This window comes from Calidris pugnax, unplaced genomic scaffold (assembly GCF_001431845.1).
Source record: "Calidris pugnax isolate Ruff unplaced genomic scaffold, ASM143184v1 scaffold273, whole genome shotgun sequence".
In the NCBI taxonomy this organism is placed as follows: Eukaryota; Metazoa; Chordata; class Aves; order Charadriiformes; family Scolopacidae; genus Calidris; species Calidris pugnax.
This window is the reverse complement of record NW_015094508.1, coordinates 6,812,685-6,833,634: the sequence shown is the minus strand read 5'-3', so window position 1 is coordinate 6,833,634 and position 20,950 is coordinate 6,812,685. Positions and strand designations below refer to the sequence as shown.

The window sequence follows — 20,950 nt, the reverse complement described above, 5'->3', positions numbered from 1 at the left end:
ATGGAAGGGCCCTCTGGAGATCACCCAGTCCACCCACACCCTGCTCAGAACAAGATCAACTAGAGCAGGTTACTCAGGCCAGGTTTTGAGTATCTCAAAGAACGGAGACTCCACAGCCTCTCTAGGCAACCAGTTCTAGCAGTCAACCACCCCCACAGTAAATCAAAGGTGGTTTTATTATCACAGGATCATAGAATTGCTTGCGTTGGAAGTGACCTTAAAGATCATCTAGTTCCAATCCCCCTGCCATAGGCAGGGCCACCTCCCACTCCACACCACCAGCTTACTCAAAGCTCTGTCCCGCCTCACCTTTGACAGCTCCAGGGACGTGGCATCCACATCTCTGGGCAACCTGTTCCAGTGTCTCACAACCTGGACAGTAAAGAATTTCTTCCTGATATCTAATCTAAATCTACCCTCTTTCAGTTTGAACCCTTTTACCCCTTGTCCTATCGCTGCACTCCCTGATAAGAGACCCTCCCCATCTCTCCTGTAGGTCCCCTTCAGGTACTGGAAGGCTGCTATAAGGTCTCCTCAAAGCCTTCTCTTCTCCAGGCTGAACAACCCCAACTCTCTCAGCCTGTCTTCATAGGAGAGGTGCTTCAGCCCTCTGATCATCCTTGTGGCCCTCCTCTGGACTCACTTCAACAGGTTCATGCCCTTCTTATGTTGGGGGCCCCAGATCTGGACACAGTACTCCAGGTGGAGTCTCACAAGAGCAGTGTAGAGGGGTGGAATCACCACGCTGGACCTGCTGGCCACTCTTCTTTTGATGCAGCCAAGGGTGTCGTTGGCTTTCTGAGCAATGAGCACACATTGCTGGCTCGTGTTGAGCTTCTCATCAAACAACACCCCCAAGTCCCTCTCCTCAGGGCTGCTCTCAATGCATCCTCTGCCCAGCCCCTATTTGTGCATGGGACTGCCCTGTCCCACGTGCAGGACCTTGCGCTTGGCCTTGTTGAACTTCATGAGTTTTGCATGGGTCCGCCTCTCAAGTCTGTCCAGGTCCCTCTGGATGGCTTCCCTCCCTCAAGCGTGTCAACCACACCACACAGCTTGGTGTCATCAGCAAACTTGCTGAGGGTGTACCCTACCCATGCTGCTGACAAAGACGTTAAACAGCACCAGTCCCAATCCCTGTGTAACACCACTTATCACTGGTCTCCACTTGGACATCGAGCCATTGATCACAACCCTTGGAGTCCAACCATCCAGCCAATTCCTTATCCACTGAGTATTCTATCCTTCAAATCCATGTATCTCCAATTTAGAAACAAGGATGTCAGGTAGGACAGTGTCAAATGCTTTGCACAAGTTCAAGTGGATATCAGTTGCTCTTCCCTTATCCACTAACTCTGTAACCCCATTGTAGAAGGCCACCAAATTTGTCAGGCACAATTTGCCCTTAGTGCAGCCATGCTGGCTGTCATCAATCACCTCATTTTCCATGTGCCTTAGTACAGCTTCCAGGAGGATCTGCTCCATGGTCTTGCTAGGCACAGAGGTGAGACTGACTGGCCTGTAGCTTCCCAGGTCTTCCTTTTTTCCCTTTTTTCAAAATGATGGTTATGTTTCCCCTTTTCCAGTTGATTTCAACCTGACTTCTCAAATATGATGGATAGTGTCTTAGCTACTTCATCCATCAGTTCACTCAGGACCCATGGATGTATCTCATCAGGTCCCATGGATTTCTGCACCTTCACGTTCCTCAGATGGTCTCAAACCTGATCTTTTCCTACAGCAAGCGGTACCTCATTCTCCCAGTCCTTGCCCTTGCCTTCTGCGACTGGGGTGGTGTGGATGGAGCACTTGCTGGTGAAGACTGAGGCAAGAAAGTCATTGAGTATCTCAGCCTTCTCCATATGCTAGGTAACCAGGCCTCCTGCTTCCTTCCTGTTGTTCTCTAGTCTTCCTTTTATCACTAATGTACCTGTAGAAGCTTTGCTTGTTACCCTTGACATCCCTGGCCAGATTTAACTTTGTCTGGGCTTTAGCTTTCCTAACATGATCCCATGCTGCTTGTACAATCTCTCTGTATTTGTCCCAGGCTACCTGACCTTGTTTCCACTCTCTGTAGGCTTCCTTTTGCTGTTTGAGATTGTCCAGGAGCTCCATGTTCATCCACGCAGGCCTTCTGGTGTTTTTGCCCAACTTCCTCTTTGTTGGGATGCATCGCTCCTGAGCTTGGAGGAGGTGATCCTTGAATATTAACCAGCTTTCTTGGGCTCCTCTTTCCACCTGGGCATTATCCCATGGTAGTTTGCCAAGCAGATCCCTGAAGATGCCAAAGTCTGCTCTCCTGAAGTCCAGGGTAGCGAGCTTGCTGTGCATCCTCCTCACTGCCCTAAGGATCCACCATTCTGATTAAATGAAATTTCCCATATTTCAATTTGTGCCCATGTCCTGTCACTGGACACCACTGAGAAGATCTTGGCTGGCCACCTTGTTTACAGTCTCCCACCTGGTACTTATTCACATTGATAAGAAGCCTCCTGAACTGGGAAGCCCAGCATTGGACACATCATTCCAGATGTGGTCTCACCAGTGCTGAGCAAAGGGCAAAGCTCACCCTCCTCAACCTGCTGGTGATGCCCTTCTTAATGCAGCCCACAGGCCTGCTGGCCTTCTTTGCAGCAAGGGACCATTGCTGGCTCACGTTAAACTCATTAAACAGGACTCTCAGGTGCTTTCCAGCCAGTTCTGGTGCATTGGGTTATTCCTGCCCAGGCTCGGGACTTTTTCTCAACACCATGAGATGCCTGTCAGCGTGTGTCTCCAGTCTTTTGAGGCACCTCTGAATGGCTGCCCATACACACTAAGGTATTGGCTGCTCCTCTGAATTCTGCATCATCTGCAAACCTGCTGAGGTTGCACCATATCCCACTCTCCAGGTCATTAATGGAGACCTAACGACGACATAACAGTATTGGACCCAATAACGACCCTGGGGTACATATTGACTCATTGCCAGTGGGACTTTGTGCCACTGACCCACAGATTTTTGCTCAGTGGAAATCTATTGTGTGGATTGTCCGGAGACTGATGTTGCGATTCCCAGCTGGGAGAAGCTGGAGGACTCAGTCTTTGCTGGTTAATCTGACATCATTGACCGTACAAGCCAAGTGAAGGTAAAATGAAACTATTTATTTATTGAATCTAAGTGCATCAATACAGTTACTAAAAAGTATGAAAACAGCTGAGCAAAACTGAAAAGATGTTCCTATAGGTATTAATCCAGTTAGATCACGACTAACATCTTCTCTTGGCCTACAGCTACCTGTAAGATGTTAATACAGGTCTGTCAACCATTTAGAGAGAAAATGATGTTAGGGGAGTGCTTGTACATCAGTTCCCCTTCCGCATGTCTAGCCATTTTATTTTTTATTTCTCAATAGGTCTGTTTTTTATTATAGAACAGGGAGTGACTCTTACATACTTCTAAATTCTGAAGTTTGGCTAAAACAGAGTCATTGTTTGCTTCTGGCATTTTAATGGCAGCCTGTGTGAACCAAGGCTTTTGGAATTCAGTTTTGGGTTTGGGGTTTTTTCTTTGCTATTATTCTGAAATCCAAATTAACTTATTGGTATTATTTTCCAAGCTAATTATGTCCTGTGGCAGAGACTGAGAAGTAGAAAATTTAAACAGTGTTTTGTTGTTTTGTTTCAGGAGGCAGATCAGTAGCTCAGAATTTCACGTACTATTAAAGGCTTTACCTAAAGGAGGGTGTCCCACTCAGTTCTCACATGACAGAACTTTTCAAATTTTAGAGTTCATTTTTCTGGTACCCTCCGGTGAGAGATGTGAGGAGAAAGAACAAAAATGTTCAAAGCAGTAATAGCTTCTAGACCTCTGCTGACTGCCTTTGGAGGAGATGTACTAGTCAAAACACAGGAAATCTTTAGGTAATGTTCCTATAGATAGAATAATGATACCAAAGTTTAATTTTGCACAATATAGAACAAAGATCTTGAATTCTCCAGTTAAACTTCTCTAAACTTGGTCTAATTAAAGGCTACTAGAATGGCTGAAAGGAAGGATTTAACTTCCATCTTAAATCTTGTTCTTTTGAACTATGGATTCCATTTAGAAAAAGAGTGCATCGACTATAATTTTGAAATAAGTACTACCTGAAATATATGCATAGGCATTTTTAAATAAATCTCTGACAATTGCCTGAAATACCTTAAAATTCTGTAGAATATTAAGCATCAACAAAGGAAGCACTACCCAAATTTATCTATGGAGATTCTGTAACAACTGACCTACTTGCTCAGGGAAGTATCACAAATTCGCAATCTTTTTCAGCCCAGAGAGCTTCAAAAATACTCCAGTCCCTTCTCAATTCAGGTTTCGGGTATGCAAAGTCTTAAAAACTAAGTCATGTCTGAAACCTTAAATCTTTCAGTGCCAAGATGTACGGTTCTTTACCCCCTAATAAAGGCTACAGATGGAACCTTAGTGATCACCCACACTGATAGCGATCAGTCTCTCATTTTCTCCAGTCAATTTAATATTTAAAGAGAATTTGAACTGTAATTCCAGGTAAGATAGATTTAATTGGGATAGATTCCCAGTCAAGTTATAACAAAAACATTAACAACTTACTCCATTACAACCTCTTCCTATTTAAACATAGTAAGGCTGTTTTCAAGGGTTTATTCCCTAGGGTAATTAAACTGCCTCTTATCGAACTTGGCTACCAAAAGAGCATTTAAATGGGAAATATTTTTTTTTTCTCTCTCTCTTCCATTTCTTGCCGGCATACTTTAATTTGCCGGCGGAGCGTTTGGCCGATTCCACGCCAAATTAATTAGCGGACCCGACCCTGCTCGGTGAGAAGGGGGGGGTTTGTACCCGGCCTCGTCGGTGCTCCGGGTTTACACCGAGAACCCTGCTGAGGGCGACGGAGACCGGTTACCGAGGTGCTGGGGCCGCCTCGGGGCGGGAGATCAGCCACCGCCGCGCCTTCCCCATGGCGACGGAGCCGCCTCACCGCCCCCGCGGCCCGCTCCCCCGCCGCCCGGCCCGGCTGGCCTGCGCCTGAGGGGAGGCCGTTAAGGCGGGGGAAGCGGCCGTTAACTCCCAGGCGCGCGCGCGGCCCCGCGCCCCTTTCTAGGCGGAGCCGAAGCTCCCGCCCGGCGGCGGCCCGGCCGGTTCCTCGGGAAGCGAGCATCCCCCTCCCGCCGCCCAGCTGAAGGAGGGAGCGCGGCCGCCGGTGGGGGCGAGGCGAGGCGGGGGCGGTAATTTCCCCCTGAAGATCCCCGGCCGGCAGGGGACGGGCGGGACGCTCCTCCAGGGAGCAGTCGAGTCCGCCGCTAGAGCGGCCGTCGCGCTAGGGCGCTCTGGCAGGCGCCGCGCGCTCCTCTCGGTGGTCAGGCCCGCCTCCCCGGCTGCGTGCGGCAGGGGCAGCGAGCGGCACGGCGGTGCGGGCTCCGCCATGATGAACAGCGGCGGCATCGGGGTGCCGCTGGGCTTCCCCTTGGGCCCCACCTCGGTCATCCAGGTCACGAACCTCTCCTCGGCAGTGACCAGCGAGCAGATGCGGACACTCTTCGGCTTCCTGGGCGATATCGAGGAGCTGCGCCTCTATCCCCCGGAGTAAGTGGGGTCTGCGCCGGCCTCCGGAGCGATAGAGACTTGGGAGGAGGAGGAGGAGGCCTAGAGGGGCCGGGCGGGCGGAGGGAAGGGAAGAGGCAGAAGGCCCTACGTGCCATCTTGAGTGCGGGCAGCGGGGCCTCCCGGGGGAGCGGGGGCGGGTCACGTGGTGCCACCCCTTTGTACGGCCGGGGCGCAGGGAGAGAGGATCCGCGCCCGCACTTAAGATGGCGGCGCCAGCCCGGGGGAGCCGGGCAGCACCGCGGCGCCTGCACAGCGCCGGGTTTTGTGTTCCCGTGGCGGCGGCGGCGGCCTCCAGGGCTGCAGCCTCCCGCTGTGAAGGGTGCCCGGCACCGAGTCACAGCCCCACGGCCTGGCGAGAAGCGTCCCCGGAGCGCTTCCCCGGCACAGGTCTCTTCCCCTCCTTTTCCTCAAAACCCCTTTTCTGTGGCCCACCTTCCTCTCCGCTCGAACTGTTGTTTTTTTGTTCGAAGGGATCTGTTCCCCGAACAAGGGGTACTCGAACAGAAGCCAAAATATTTGTTCTTAGGAGCACGGAACCTTCCTTATCTTGTGCTCAGAAATGCCCCTAATAAGACGTGTGCAGTAAATGGAAGTTAATAACGGACACTACATGTTTCTCTAAATTGTAGCTGTTGTTATCATCTCAAGCTGGGTGAAAGGGGTGCACTTAGATGGGAAATAACAGAGGTTTGCAAAATAACAGTGTTGTTTCTGCCAAGCAGATGATGAACAAGAGAATGGGGAAGGAAAAGAAATACTGTTTTTCTTAAAGCATCTGTTGTACCATGAAGTGAATGACTGACGTGTCCTTTCAAGCCATTTGTCTTTTCTTTTTTCTTCTGAACGTTAAATAGGAATAGCAGAAAGGGGAGTCATTCACATCGACATACTTCAATTTTAATACGAAGAAGACATTCGGATGAATAAAATTTTGATTTTTAAAAGTCAGTAGCAAAAAAGTTGGCGGTTATCTGTTTTCAGACGTTACTACATCACATCTGAGTAGGTTGGAATGAGGACCATTCAGAAAAATAAGATGTAATATGTGTATAAAGTATATGTAATAGGCATCCATTCATGTAAAGATATGCTTATGTCATGATTTAATCCTGGCTATCAACTAAGCCCCACTTACCTACCTGCTTGCTCACTCTTTGCCACCCCCCAACCCTGGCAAGGTTGGGGAGAGAATTGGAAGAGTAAAACTCAGAAAACCCATGGGTTGAGCTAATGACAGTTTAATAGATAGAGCAAAAGCTGCACATGCAGGCAAAGCAAAATAAGGAATTGATTCACTGCTTCCCCTCGGCAGGCAGGGGTTCAGCCATCTCCAGGATAGCAGGGCTCCATCGGGTGTAATGGTTACTTGGAAAGACAAAACACCACAACTCTGAATGGATCCCTCTTTCTTTCCTCTTCTCCCAGCTTTATGTTGAGTGTGACATCATATGGTATGGAATACCCCTGTGGTCAGTTTGGGTCAGCTCTCCTTGTCTGTTTCTCCTTCTACCTTGTGCACCCCCAGTCTCCTCGCTGGTGGCGTGATGTGAGGAGCAGAAAATGCCTTGACTGTGCATAAGCACTGCTCAGCAGTAACTAAAATATCCCTGCATTAGCAACACTGTCTGCAGTACATACCCAAAACATAGCCCCACACTGGCTACTATAAAGAAAATTAACTCTATCCCAGCCAAAACCAGCACAGCTTAAAACATCCTTACTGAATTTTAAACAGTCTTTAATAGATTTATGGTGATTTTTATGCAGTTTTCTAGGGTTTTACTTTGAACTTGTTCCACACTTGCTTCTTAATACACTTGAGTTTTCTCCTGACCAAATATATTTTTTGTTATAGGTGTTGCTTTTCTTTTCCACTAAGTTATATAACAGAGTTAAGACAAATAGATACTTTCTTGACATTCATACGCAAATAATGTTTGTGCCTTTGTATAAAATTCAAGTGTGTGTATACACATGAAGTATTAAAATCCAGTACCGTAGTAAGGTTTGGCTTAAAAATGTAAAGGCTATAGTGCTGTAAATTATTAATTTGGTTTTCAGAGATAGGATGCAGGACTGTGATTACTTTTTTTGCTCTTTTTATGTATAGTTTTTTATGCATAACTTTTAGAAATACATACTTCCTTGCCTAATAGTTATGGACATTTGACCTGACTTTCCAAAAAAATTAAGTACTTAGTTTAATGCCCTTTTTGTGAAACAAAAAAAAGTCATGCTTCCTATTGACTCTCTGAAAATATGTTTGAAGTTATGATAAATTCCAAAAATAGTGTTTCATTGAGGAATGTGTGGGAAGCAAAGGTGTCTCAAGCAAAAAGATGCTACAAGAGATGTCTGCAATTTCTTAAAATTATTTTCTGCCACTGCTTTTTCCTTAAGTGTTTAACAATTTAAGGCCTAGATTTTTTAAAATCAATTCTTTCCATTAATTCAATTAAAAGGGAAATTTGCTTTTTACAGTAGCATCAACATCAGACAAAAAAATCATGTCATCGTAGTCTTTGCTTTAAAAACAATTCTATAAGAAATCCAAACTTCAGTTATTGTAGAGCATGAAGTTTGTTGCCTTCATGGAACAGTGGAAACTAACGTTCCAGTCTGGTTTCTAGATGAAAAGCGTAATTCACTAAGTTGACCTAGTGAACTACAGGTCTCATGTTACCTAAATTAAGTGAAAGTTCTCACTGAGATTGGGACCCCCTTTGCTAGCCTTTGTACAGAAATATCTAGTTAAAAAAGCCAATAACCATTGTTTCAAGAATAATATAAGGTGTAATATTAAAAGAGTAGTTTTCTAACTTTTTAATAGATTGAGACATGAGGTGAAATAAGTTACAAATTGCATTGTGTAGAATTGCAACCAATTTTCTCTCTAATTCTGTGTTGCAAATATTCAGCTTACATAAGGTGAATCACCTTACGAGAGGTGATCGTCCCCCTGTACTCGGCCCTGGTGAGGCCTCACCTCAAGTACTGTGTCCAGGTTTGGGCCCCTCACCACAAAAAAGACATTGAGGTGCTAGAGCGGGTGCAGAGAAGGGCAATGAAGTCTTATGAGGAGAGGCTGAGGGAGCCGGGGTTGTTCAGTCTGGAGAAGAGGAGGCTGAGGGGAGACCTTATGGCGCTCTATAACTACCTGAAGGGGGGGTGTAGAGAAGCAGGGGTTGGTCTCGTCTCCCAAGTCACGGGAGAAGGGGAAATGGCCTCAAGTTGCGCCAGGGGAGGTTTAGATTGGATATTAGGAAAAATTTCTTCACGGAAAGTGTTATCCAGCATTGGAATGGGCTGCCCAGGGAAGTGGTTAAGGAACCATCCCTGGAGATGTTCAAAAAACGGGTTGACATGGTCCTCAGGAATATGGTTTAGTGATTATTTTTTTTTTTATTGCTTATTTCTTATTTATTTTTTTGTCAGAGTTAGGTTGATGGTTGAACTAGATGATCTTTAAGGTCCCTTCCAACCTAGACGATTCTATGATTCTATATTCTATGATTGTATGATTACAGAGCAGAGTGAAGTTTTTCTCTTCTGTATGTGTCATTTCATGTATATGAAAAGGGCATTCCTGTTAAGGAATTTACTGTAATATTTGTAATCCCATTGCCTTTGCTGGGCATGTTTATTTCTAATAGCTCTGAACTTCCAGCTCTGTTGTTAATGCATAACATTAAGCAGAATAGGTGTCCACGTGTACATGCATACAGTACATTCCCCTGACGCAGCTTCATTCCATTTCCTCATGTTCTGTCACTGGTCACCAGCGAGAGGGGATCAGCTCCGGCTCCACTGCCCCCCTTGAGGAAGGCATAGGCTGCCATGAGGTCACCCCTCTGCCTTGCCTTCTCCAAGCTGAGCAACCCAAGTGACCTCAGCTGCTCCTCAGGCTGTTTCTTGGTCTTGCTATTGACCTTGCACCATCTTGGTCGCTCTCCTCTGGGCACACTCTTAATAGTCTGATGTCCTTCTTACATTAAGGCTCCCAGAACGGCACACAGTTCTGGGAGGTGAGGGAGAATCCCCTCCCTTGACTGGCTGGCTATGCTGTGCTTGATGCACCCCAGGACACAGTTGGCTCTGTTGGCTGCCAGGGCACACTGTTGACTCATGTTTAACTTGCCATCAACCCAAACCCCCAGATCTCTTTCTGTGGGAGTGCTCTCCAACCTCTTGTCCCGGAATTTATTATGTATAACCAGGGTTACTCCATCCCAGGTGGAGAATCTGGCACTTGTTAAATTTTATATGGTTGGTGATTATCCAGATCTCCCCATAAGGCCTTTCTACCCTCAAGGGAGTCCAGAGTTCCCTCTGGTTTAGTATCATGAGCAAACTTAATGTACATTCAATTCCTGCACCCAGATAATTTATAAGAACATTTAAGAGCATTGATCCCAAAACTGGGCCCTAGGAACCCCACTGGTGACTGGCTGCCAGCCTGATGTAACCCCATTTACTTTACCTTCTTGAGCTTGACCCATCAGGCAGTTGCTCATCCAGTGTATTATGGACTTTTTAAGGTGTGTGCTGGACATTCTGTCAGCATGATACTGTGAGAGACAGTATGAAAAGCTTTGCTGAAATCCTAAAATTCCACATCTGCTGGTCAACTAGATGAGTTACTTTGTCATAAAAGGAAATTAAGTTGGTTAAGCAGGACTTGCCTCTTAAGAACCCGTGCTGGCTATGACCTATGGCTGTGTTGTCTCTCAAGTATTTTTCAATAACTCCTAGAATAACCTTCATAATTTTACGAGGCCGATGAGCCTGTAATTACCAGGCTTGATAATTCCTTTTTACCCTTCTTAAAAATTGGTACAACCTTTGCCAGCTTCCAGTGGACTGGGACCTCTCCAGAGTCCCAGGACTGTTGAAAAATAATGGAGAGGCCCCAAGATAACATCAGCCAGCTCTCTCAGTACCCTGGGATGAATCCCATCAGGTCCCTTGGACTTATGTGCATCCAGCTGGAGCAGCAAGTCTCAAATGAGTCTCATTCTGGTATTTGTGCATTAACTTGGTCAAGGACATGGACCATTTTGGAGCTCTTGACAATTTAGTTATTTTTTAAAATATTTTTCCCGTTCTTGGAAGATGCAGCTTTGCACGTTAACTTTGGATATTTTTTTTCCTAATCCTCTGGTATTTTGCTGTGTCAGCAGTCCAAGAGGATTGTAGAAATGATGTGTTTGATCAGGTGATCATTTCCACCTTATAGGAAATTCGTTTGGTAACACTGTTCCACTCTTAATTCATTGTGCAACACCCTACCTTGAAATGAAATTAATCAAAAAAGAGATGATTTTTTACTTACTAGGGAGAGAGGATGATGTCTCTGTCACCTATAGGTTTTATGCTTTAGTGACTGTAGAGCAAAGTACAGGGCTATGGTATGGTTATCTGAATTAGCATTATAGAGAGAAGAATTCCTTTTTACCCATTTTCTACAATTTTTCTCTTATTAACAGGTACCTCAGCTTTTTGGGATGCAGCAGAGATTTCCCTTAAAAGACTAAAGGAGGTTTCAATTGCTGAATATAATTACTTACAGATTGTAATAAAAAGAAAGCATACTAATGTTAGAGTAGATTACTTAAAGTTCTTGTAAGCCTGCAAAATGTGGAGAGGAAGAGACAAATCATCTCAGCTTTTTAATGCATTAAATATAACGCAGGCTCTTAAGATGACTCTTCAGTATTCCCAACAACCTTCCTGAAGCCAGTGACTTTTCCCAGCAATTAGTATCTTAAGACTGTGATTTTAAAGTTGCAGTTTCTGTTAGGGTCCGTTACAATGATTGGGAGGACTTTTTTTATGAATAATTAGTAAAATCATGCTATGCTTTTTTGGTAGCTTGTCACTTCATGTTTTATTGTCCTTGATCAAAGCCTTTGAGTTTCTTCAGTCATTGCTGATCAAACATCCTTTAAGAAGGATGGATTTCATACCATGTTCCTTAAAGGCTAGTTCTCCATGGGGAAGTTTCTGCCTTGTTACTGGTGGCTCTTTGTATTTACTTATTTTCTAACAAGAAGATTTTAAACCAGGGTTTGATTGTACAATTATATACTGCCTGCTCTCTGAAGGCTTTCCATTGAAACTCTAATCTTAAAATTCAAAGCATGGGGTGGTTGAAATTAGATGATCTTTAAGGTCTCTTCCAACCCAAATCATTTTATGATAATATGATTCTGAATTGCAGGTTTCTAGTTTCAATAAATGAGTTCTGGTTTCTTCCTGAATCTAAAGACTTATAAATCTATAATTTTTCTTTACAATATTTATGAAAATGACTTCGGAGATTATGGTTAGATAGGATGAAAAAGTAAACAAGAACAGAAAATTATAATCATAGCCTGTGTAAGAGAATTAGTTTATGTAGTAGGAGTTGCTGCTACACCAGCAGCAAAGTGGATTTGCCACTTCTGTGTAGAAGATAGTGGGTTTAGTGGAGCTTTGCTGTCAGCTACAGTGACAGTTTTGTCAGCAAGTATGAGCAAAAACTCCTGAAGTTTTGAATACCGGTGTACGGTAACAATTTGGTTAGAGATCTGAGTTCCCACTTTGGGAATGGAGAATTGCTGTTGCTGTTTAACAGGAGCTCCTTGGCTTCCCATTTACAAAACTTCCAGTGCTCACTGAGTTTTCTCAAGTGGGAATACACACAAATCATGAGGGAGCCCTCCTGCAAGCCGCCATGTGCAAAAGGTCTTCAAGAAACCACACTAGAGTGATGATGCTGGCATTTGAATATGCAAGAGCATGAGGGTATACCGTGTTCCCTTCTGTGTAGAATATTCCCTGAAACTTCTGCGTCTTGTGTGTTGCTTTTAACAGCCTGAAGTTACTTATGTTTAAATTTACTAAATATGTTCTTAAAGAATGCATTAATTTGGTACTTTTCTTTTGGCTGTTTAAGAAGACTTTTTGCGAAGATGAAGTACGGTTTCTTTTTCTCACAGTTCTGAACAGGACAGAGTCCAGTTTTTATGGATCACTTTCAGTTTGCAGTACAGCTGAAATCTGAAGCTGTTTCGCAGGGTGTGTGTGTACTGTAGTATGCCAACCACTCATACAGCTTCAAGTTGTTTTTTTGGCTTACTAAGGTACCAGTGACGTCTGTAATCAGATCCTTACTCCCAATCATGCTTTTGTGTTATGCGTGTCACACAGTTGAAGTCTGTGTTTCAGAAAAGCCTTCACAATTACATTTGTACCCATGAGCCTTCAAATGTGGCTCTCAGAAGATTTTTGAACAGTTAAATATTGGAAAGCTTTATTAAGCAACAGCTGGATTTTTACAGAATGCATTGTTTGAAAGCAGGGAGGCACAAACTGTCCATACTAGGTATTGAAAAAGACTAGTGTCTTGTTTCTGGAGGGTATTTAAAAAACCTGTGCTGTGTTTTGCTTCTGGAGGGTCTGGAGTGGTCTTGAACATTAGAACGCACAAGTGTTTCTTATATCCTGCAACAACTGCAGTATAGACAAGGCCTTTGAGATGAAACACAGACTTATTTAGATATGATCGGCACAATTATTCCAGAACATCTTATTTTGATAAGTTATTAATTTTTGTTGTCTCCTCCACCACCACGCCCCTGAGAAAATCCAGAGGAATGTTGAGGAATGTTTTGTAGCCTTTTATTTGATTTTTTCACTGTAGCTTTCTGAGTAGGTCATTCTGACTAAATATTTTTGGTTGGTTTTGTTGGTTGTTATTGGTAGATTGATGTTACTGTGTCATTACAAAGGAAGACAAAAATGGCATAACTCTCTGAGTACTATTTAGGTGTTTATTTCCTGTTTGAGGTCTCTTGCTTTTCTAAAGGAACTGGATTATAGTAACCTTGAATCAGAGATGTAGGAGTTGCTTTTTTTGTGTTGGAGGTGCTTGGAGGAAGATTATGACTCTGCCTCAACCTAGCCTCAGAAAAGTTTAGCAATAAAAAATGGAACAAAAGGAATTAAAACAGAGTAGGACTTTTTAAGAAAGACTTCTTAATGTTCCTGCTGGGGAGGTTTAGGAGGCCCACTTTGTAAAAGGAGAAGACTTGGTCACTGTGCAAAATTTCAGAATTTTCTATCTTCTGGATCTTAATGATCTCCCTTCATGTAGGTGCAGTATTGATGGGCTTTCAGTCGAGGTGGTTGCCTTATAAGAGAATTTTGCCTCTGTAACCTTTAGAAAGCACTTTGTACCAAGACTTCTTTTTGGAGCCTTGTTTGCAGCAGTATTCTGATGTTAATATTTTTTAACATATTTTCCACGTATACCTTTTGTGATTGAAATCCAAGACATACAGGGGAGGGAAGGGAGGAGAGAATATTATAAAAATTACGCTTGTAAGAGCTGGCTCTATAAAGGTTGGAGTTTATAAGGTTCATTTATGGGGCCTGAGTTAGCAATGAAACCAAAGGAAACAGGAGAAGTTAGAAGTCTTCAACAGTATGGATCACTGCATCTTCGGTTGAAACTTCAGCCATTTGGGTTGTAACACTGGCATGTGTATTTAAAAACAAACAAACTCCAACAACAACAAAAAAAGTAAAACACCCTCTTCCCAACAAACACACTTCCACAGACTCCCTTCCACATTCCTCCCAACAAAACAAAACAAATAAAAACCACCGGTGGCCATAAAAAGAAAATCCTTGCAGTGAGCAAAGTTTGGCTTTTCAGCATATGTAAGTTTAAAAATTGTATGCAAACATTTCTGTGGAATACTGAGAAAGTCATAGCTCATGGTCACCTCTGTTGTTGGAAACTGTTCTGAACCGATAACTTGACAGGTGGCAGAGAAGCCATTCTGTACAGTTTTCTTCCTGACTGTGGAAACGTGAAAACTGTGAAGACATTGGCCACTATAAACAAAATAAATGGCCAAAAGAAATGTTGTCATCTTGCAATGATTTTCTAAATTGTATAAAGGTTGGCTTTCGTATTTGTGTCTCTTCCACTCCTTGTTTACTTTTACCTCCTTAGAGTACTTTTTTTCACAGAATTTTCCATCATAAATGTTTCCGAATGTCATTCTGAAGTTGGCTGGCTCTCTAGATATTTTACCTAGGCGTTACCTTTTTGGTAACCAGAAACATGCCAGTCTGTCTGCCTCAGTCTGAGTTCTTTGTTTATTTGTCTAAAATTTCTGAGCATGTATGTAAGTACTAAATTCTAATTCATTCCATTCAACAACTTTGGAATTTACCTGCTTGGAATTTGAGGGACTACAAGATGGGCTGGGCTAAACTTGAATTGCTCCTGGTACTTCCAGAATGTTGATAGATGTTTCTGTTTCATTTGAAGGAAGGTCAGGATGAAGCAGTTTATGCAGCGTATTTTCCATGAGTTGCTGCTTTGCAAGAAGACATATGGTCTTTCCAAATGGAAATAGCTGATGTTCCAGCAATATCCTATTGCATTTTCTTTTTGAAGATTTCACCTGTACTTCCTTCATATGGAGAAATAAACTGCTTGTATAGCGGTTAAAAGGGAATACTTGACTAGGGAATACATTTTTTTTTAAAGCAAAGTTCTTTGGTTTTGAACAAGATTACAATGTTTACACATTGTGCTTTTTAACATAGCTGTTGGTATACTTTCTAGTGGAAAAGCAAACAACAAATTCTTCCTTCTTCTAGCAAGAGTGAATTCCTCCTACCTCCTCCAGTTTTGTCCTATTCCATACTACACTATGCCAAACTAAGGCAGATGATAAAAAGGATTTTTGTTATATTAATGAACTAAGACCTGACATTTGAAAGAACTCTCAAGAACTGCTTATATCTTGATAAGAATTAACAAAACTGCTTTAATGAAGACCTAAGAAAGTGTATCAGTTATTATGGGTTAATATACGAAGAACCCAGTGAATATTGATGGGGCTTGTTGTTTGGCTTTCCTAATCAAGGATGATTTGGCAGAAAAAAGACAAGTTATAAATTACTTACTTGACAAATGGGTCAAGTAAATATGCTACTTATAATAATAATTTGGAATGTTCTGGTCAATGGTGTTTAGCAAGATTATAAAAGAAAGTAAGCCTTGGTAATTTGGGATTTTGGCTTCCATAAGTTTCCATTAAAATGGAGGAGTTGCTATGCTATGCTTTTTTCAGTAACATAATTAGTAGGCAAGTTAGTAAATTTCTGTAGTCTTTGTCTTTTGGCTAACTTTTCCAGGAAGTCTAAAACATACTTTTTAATTAAACAATAATAGTTAAAAATACATGCATACAATTACTTAATGTGACTAATTACTTTTTTCCTTTTATCTTGCAGCAACGCACCTCTTGCTTTTTCCTCCAAAGTATGTTATATTAAGTTTCGTGAAGCATCGAGTGTTGGTGTGGCCCAGCATCTAACTAACACCGTTTTTATTGACAGAGCTTTGATAGTTGTGCCCTGTGCAGAAGGTTAGTATTTTAGACATTGTTCTGTAATGTTGGTCTTTGTCGTGTCTGCTAATCGTTACAAGCTTTCCGTGTAAGAAGGTGGTGCTCTGTTGTTATTTTATTTCATTTTATTGCTTTTTGATAAGTCTTGCAACAAAATTGAAAATTGCATGAAGAAACACAATTATATAGGTTTAATTGAAATTCAGCATTAGAGAAAAGGTAGTTGATTTAAATTAGGGTGATTCAATTTTTCATAGTTATTACATATTCTGAGAAAAAAAGGAAAAGAAGGTGAAATAATTCCCTTCATTATGGTATGTGTTGGCAAGCTTATTCTCACACAGAGTTCTCACTGAAGTCAATGGAGCACTGAAAAGATTTAGCAATTTCCTGGCATCATTGCAGTTTGGATCTTAATGTATCACCTTTGATGTGGTGGTGGTTTGGTTTTTTTTTAAGATACTGATTATTTTGTCTATTTTTTTTTAGGCTGAATCCCAGTTTTGTCTTGTAGACATGTGATATATATGCATTTGGCCATTTTAGATTCATTTAATCTAAAATATTTAGCATTCATGGTGATAATTACTGTTTTAATATAGATGTTTACCTGTTAGTTTAATAAAATTTAATTTTCCTTTCTCATTACTGTGGAAAGTATTATTTCGTGTGCCATAAAAAGGCTTTCTTACATATATTGGTACTCCTTTTTTATTTTAGATCTCTGTTTAAAAATGCGGTGATCTGTACAGAATGCTTCCAGTGTAAAATATTTTTAAAACTCTTAATAAAATAAAATGCTTGGTGAATGCTAAATTTACAAGTGTTCTTTTAACTAGCTTTGAGGCCATACTTTTACAGATGTGTTGAATACGGGTAGTTTTATTAGTGTAATATCCCAAATCTGAATAGTGTTACATGTCCCTACAGTAGGAATATCGCTGGAGTGAGGCAGAGCCCCATTGACTTCATTGGGATCATTGTGGAACTGAGCATCTGCCCATTTGGTTCTGGACTTTTTGCTTCTTTTGAGTGGAAATATTCCAGCTGATGGAGTAAATTTAACTTCACTTCGAACACAGTAGCTGTTTTCGCAAAAACAACAATATTTAGAATGATTGAACTGCAACAAGTCAAGAAATGCCTCCTATTAACATAACTTTTTTAACTGCGAGAGTCAGGTTTTGGTTCAAAAAATACTGTTGACTTCTTGGAGTTTGTTAACAGTGGTCCCAGAGTACCATTTTTTGGCGTGTTTTGCTGCATCATGATCTAGCTAGTATGAGATTAATGCTGCTGTAATTATGATCTGGGATGTTCTTAGCAAACTCTGACAAGTCTCCAAAATTTCGTAGACCCTATAAGCACTTTCACTAAAGGGTATATTTACCTACAATACAATATACTAGGCACCTATTCTTGTAGCCTTCTTAATAGGAGCATATGGCACATATATTTGTCTTTGAGAGGCCTAGATTTTTAGTTGCTTTTATACCTTGTTTTGGGGACTTTTTGGTTTTATTTTTTGTACCTGTTCTTAAACCACAAAGAGGATATTGCTGTATCCACTTGAAGCTTTGTAGAGGCTAGTGGGACCAGAGTTGAAAAATTGCCCCTAAATAATTGAATACAAATTATTCAGGATCTTAGTTTTATGTTTCATTGAAAAGACCTTAACGCTGGTTCAGTACTGCCAGAGAGGGAAGAATGCTGCCTAATGAATGAACAACACTTCTGGTGTTTTTCTTGTGATGAGATCACTGCCTGACGTGATATGGCAACAGGCAGGTAAAGCTGATTTCCTCTGTCTCTTGATGATAGACCATGAATGGAAGGAGAATAAAGTCAAGTTCTGACAAACCCCATTTGTAGCTGGCTTACTAGGCATTTCTGAGAAAACGTATTACAGAAAAAATTGTCACTGTTCAAAATCATTCTGGACCCCACAGAGATTTATGCATAATCGGGTGAACAAACAATTGGGTTGTGAGATCAAGTTTTTTTTAATGTCAGAATGCTGTTTACGTTTAACTTTTGAACAGAGTCACTAATTTTAATTCATAAAGATGTGAATTTATATGGGTTTAACTTTCTGAGGAAGTTATTGTGTGGAGTAAGTATGGCTTTGGAGACCACAATGCAAGATTTTTGATTGACTACCGTATGATGCATTGTTAATGGAGTCAGTAGAGTGTCTCATGGGCTTTAAAAGTAGTGATGTCTATATTCTACTGGGAGATAAAATTATATCCTTGGCCAACAGTGCCAGTAATAAAACATTTCATGCGCCGAATCAAATGGAGAGGAACGTAATATGGAACTCTGAAAACTTAGTTTTTAAAACCAGAATAAAATCCGAAAGTTTGAGTGTATTTAGACAGTGGTAAATCAGGGGAGCAGAAGAGGGAATCACTATACAATGAAAAAAGTGTTAATTTTGTAATGTTTAATAAACAATTAAACAAAAATGTAATTGTAAATGAAGTAACATTATTAAGCTGTCAAAATAGGACTTTTTTGTATGTGTATTGTTAGGATTTTCTATAAATGTTATACTTTGAGAACACAAAGGTTGAAAGATAAACAAAGATGCCACCCTAATCATTCTAAATTTTATGTCCACATTATCTGGTAGATGGATTTTGACTATTAATTTGGTTTTGTATGTTTTCTCTGTGTGATATTTGTGCATTATTAGATGACTAGACTGGCCAAGGCAGACCTGTTACACTTGCCTGAGTTAGGCATTGTTTGCCATGCCACTAAACCTGCCGCCAAGTGAAACCTTCATGGGGGAAATGAGATCGAAGTCTGGCCTGCTGAAGATGGACGCCCTGTCTCTGTTTTTATTTTATTTTGCTTTCTTTCCTTTGTTTCTTTTATTTTTATTTTTATTTTATTTTGTCCCTTTTTTTGTTTTGTTCTGTTAAATCTCTTTCCCTTGTACTTGTGAACTGGTACTTCAGTTCTGTAAAAATGGTGTTTTGTAAAGGGTTCACAGTGTTTCATTTTGAAGTTGACCTGAAGCTGCTTATGATTGGTGGATGGTATACACAGGATTTAGAATATGATTAACTTTCATGTTGTGAATAACTGATAAATTTGATTTGGAATACATTTAAGCATCTAAATTCAACAGATGAGCACATTGTGTCAGCAGACAGGAGTAGTGAAAAATATATCAGTTTAAGATATGTTCTTTCATATGTTATGCTTTATGAGCTTATCTTGAAAAAGGACAGTTGAAACACTTCTGGAGAAATTAACTTTACAAAGTAAAGTCATGATCTTTCTCTGCTTTTCCTCTTCTCAGCAGAGTAGTTTTATTTTAGGTTGCATGGTATGTTTAAAAGAAGTCTTTATGTCTAATTTATGAAGAGTTTGAAATAATTATTTCTGAAATTAGACTTTCATGAGTATGGAATGTCATGAAGTACATGTTTGGTACTGATGAAACCTTGCTCCAGTGAGGTCAGTGGCAGTAAGATTTCATCGTTTTGTTTTTGTAATTTTCAGAAAAAACTGTTTACCACTCATAAGTACAAATGCAGCCTGAAGTTTTGGTTGGAATGTGTTATGTGAGGCACATTGTCTTTTAACACTGTTATTTGTGGGAAGATTGAATCAGTTCTGTGTGTGTGTATGTGTGTGTATATTGTACTTTGACATGCTCCAGTGGTGATTATTATAAGAAGAAAAGAGAAAAATGTGTCGTCTTGGTCATCTCAGAATCTCAGAAGCCTTGGCAGTTCATGCTGGAGTGATTGAGAGGGTTCTCATCTCTAAATGATGTTCTTACTTATGTGAAACAGAAGCCCTGAAACTGAAGTGGTGGAGCAGGAGGTGGTGTGTCGAGTACTCGGGCACTGCTCTTCCCAGCCAGCTGCACTGGGATTAACTGGTGTCACTGGTAATGCACCAGACTCTGTGCTACTGCTGGGAAGAGCTTTGCTTCATGATCTCTGTTGGATTTAGCTGTGGCAATTGAGGTGATTGCAAGTAGGTGTAATCTCTTTAATTACTGCTGCTAAATCCAATAAGAATCATGAATTGGATCACACAGAAATTACTTTATTTGTAAGTGTACATTTTCCATTGATTTAAAATAATAGGAAAATAACAGTTCCTTTATGTCTAGAGTAGATATGAACTGTAAGTATTTTTAAAACAAGCAAACTTACTTACTGCAGAAGCAGTTTTGGGGGGGAGGATTAACCATGTAGTTATGTAGTTTCAGTAGAAAGAGTAGGAAATTAATTTCTTCTGAGCACTTGGAGGGGATCAAAATATTGTAAACAGTACTTGCTTAACACAGGTACTTCTGTTTAGCATAAAGCAAAATGGATTCTGGTATGCACTAGGTTGACTAGGGCTCTTAAGCACTTTGATTGTTACTTTTCTGTATCATCATAACTTATATTTAGGACAACTGTACGTTTCCTAAGAATCTTAAGCTGTCTCTAGGCAATGCAGAGCTAATCTATCTCTGCTTCCGGATTTCTTTGCATAGTGAAAAATCAATAAATAAATGGTCATAGAATCTTTGATTTTCTAAACACAAAAGCTTCTAAGAAATCTTTCTAGGGATGTATTATAGATATAGCATATTTATGTTGTCTGTTGACCTCACTAGAAAATAAATATCTTTACCTCATTTCTACTCGACTTTTAAAAACCATGAGTTTAGAAAATTTTCAAAAGAGTTATTCTTAAACTATAGTGTCCTAATTTGTTGGTCATAGCCCACATGTTTTGTTGCATTTTTGTGGGCTTATATTCCTTTTGTAAAGAAATTATTGGAGGTAAAACTCAAAACTTCAAGCTTGTAACTTGTGAGGTTATTTGGCCTCGCATATTAATTTGTTTTTCAAAACTGTTTAAAGAACAGGGAAGTAAGTTTGCAAGATATTTCATG

The 20,950-nt window shown here is 41.1% G+C and overlaps 1 protein-coding gene across 6 annotated transcripts in view; it reads left to right on the top strand.

Annotated features, from left to right (window-relative positions):
* The first annotated feature begins 4,330 nt into the window (after positions 1–4,330).
* The window catches only part of SREK1 (splicing regulatory glutamine/lysine-rich protein 1), a 41,826-nt gene continuing 25,206 nt past the window's right edge, over positions 4,331–20,950 (top strand). The window contains exons 1-3 of one of the 6 annotated variants that reach the window (XM_014964912.1): positions 4,331–5,599; positions 15,920–16,053; positions 18,734–19,729. In XM_014964912.1, the coding sequence (XP_014820398.1) occupies positions 5,439–5,599; positions 15,920–16,053; positions 18,734–18,741 (303 nt within the window). In that variant the 5' untranslated portion in view covers positions 4,331–5,438 and the 3' untranslated portion in view covers positions 18,742–19,729. Of the gene's footprint in view, positions 5,600–15,919; positions 16,054–16,965; positions 17,099–18,733; positions 19,730–20,950 lie in introns of those variants that run through there. The other 5 variants (XM_014964911.1, XR_001414400.1, XM_014964910.1 and 2 more) reach the window with 5 other exon arrangements.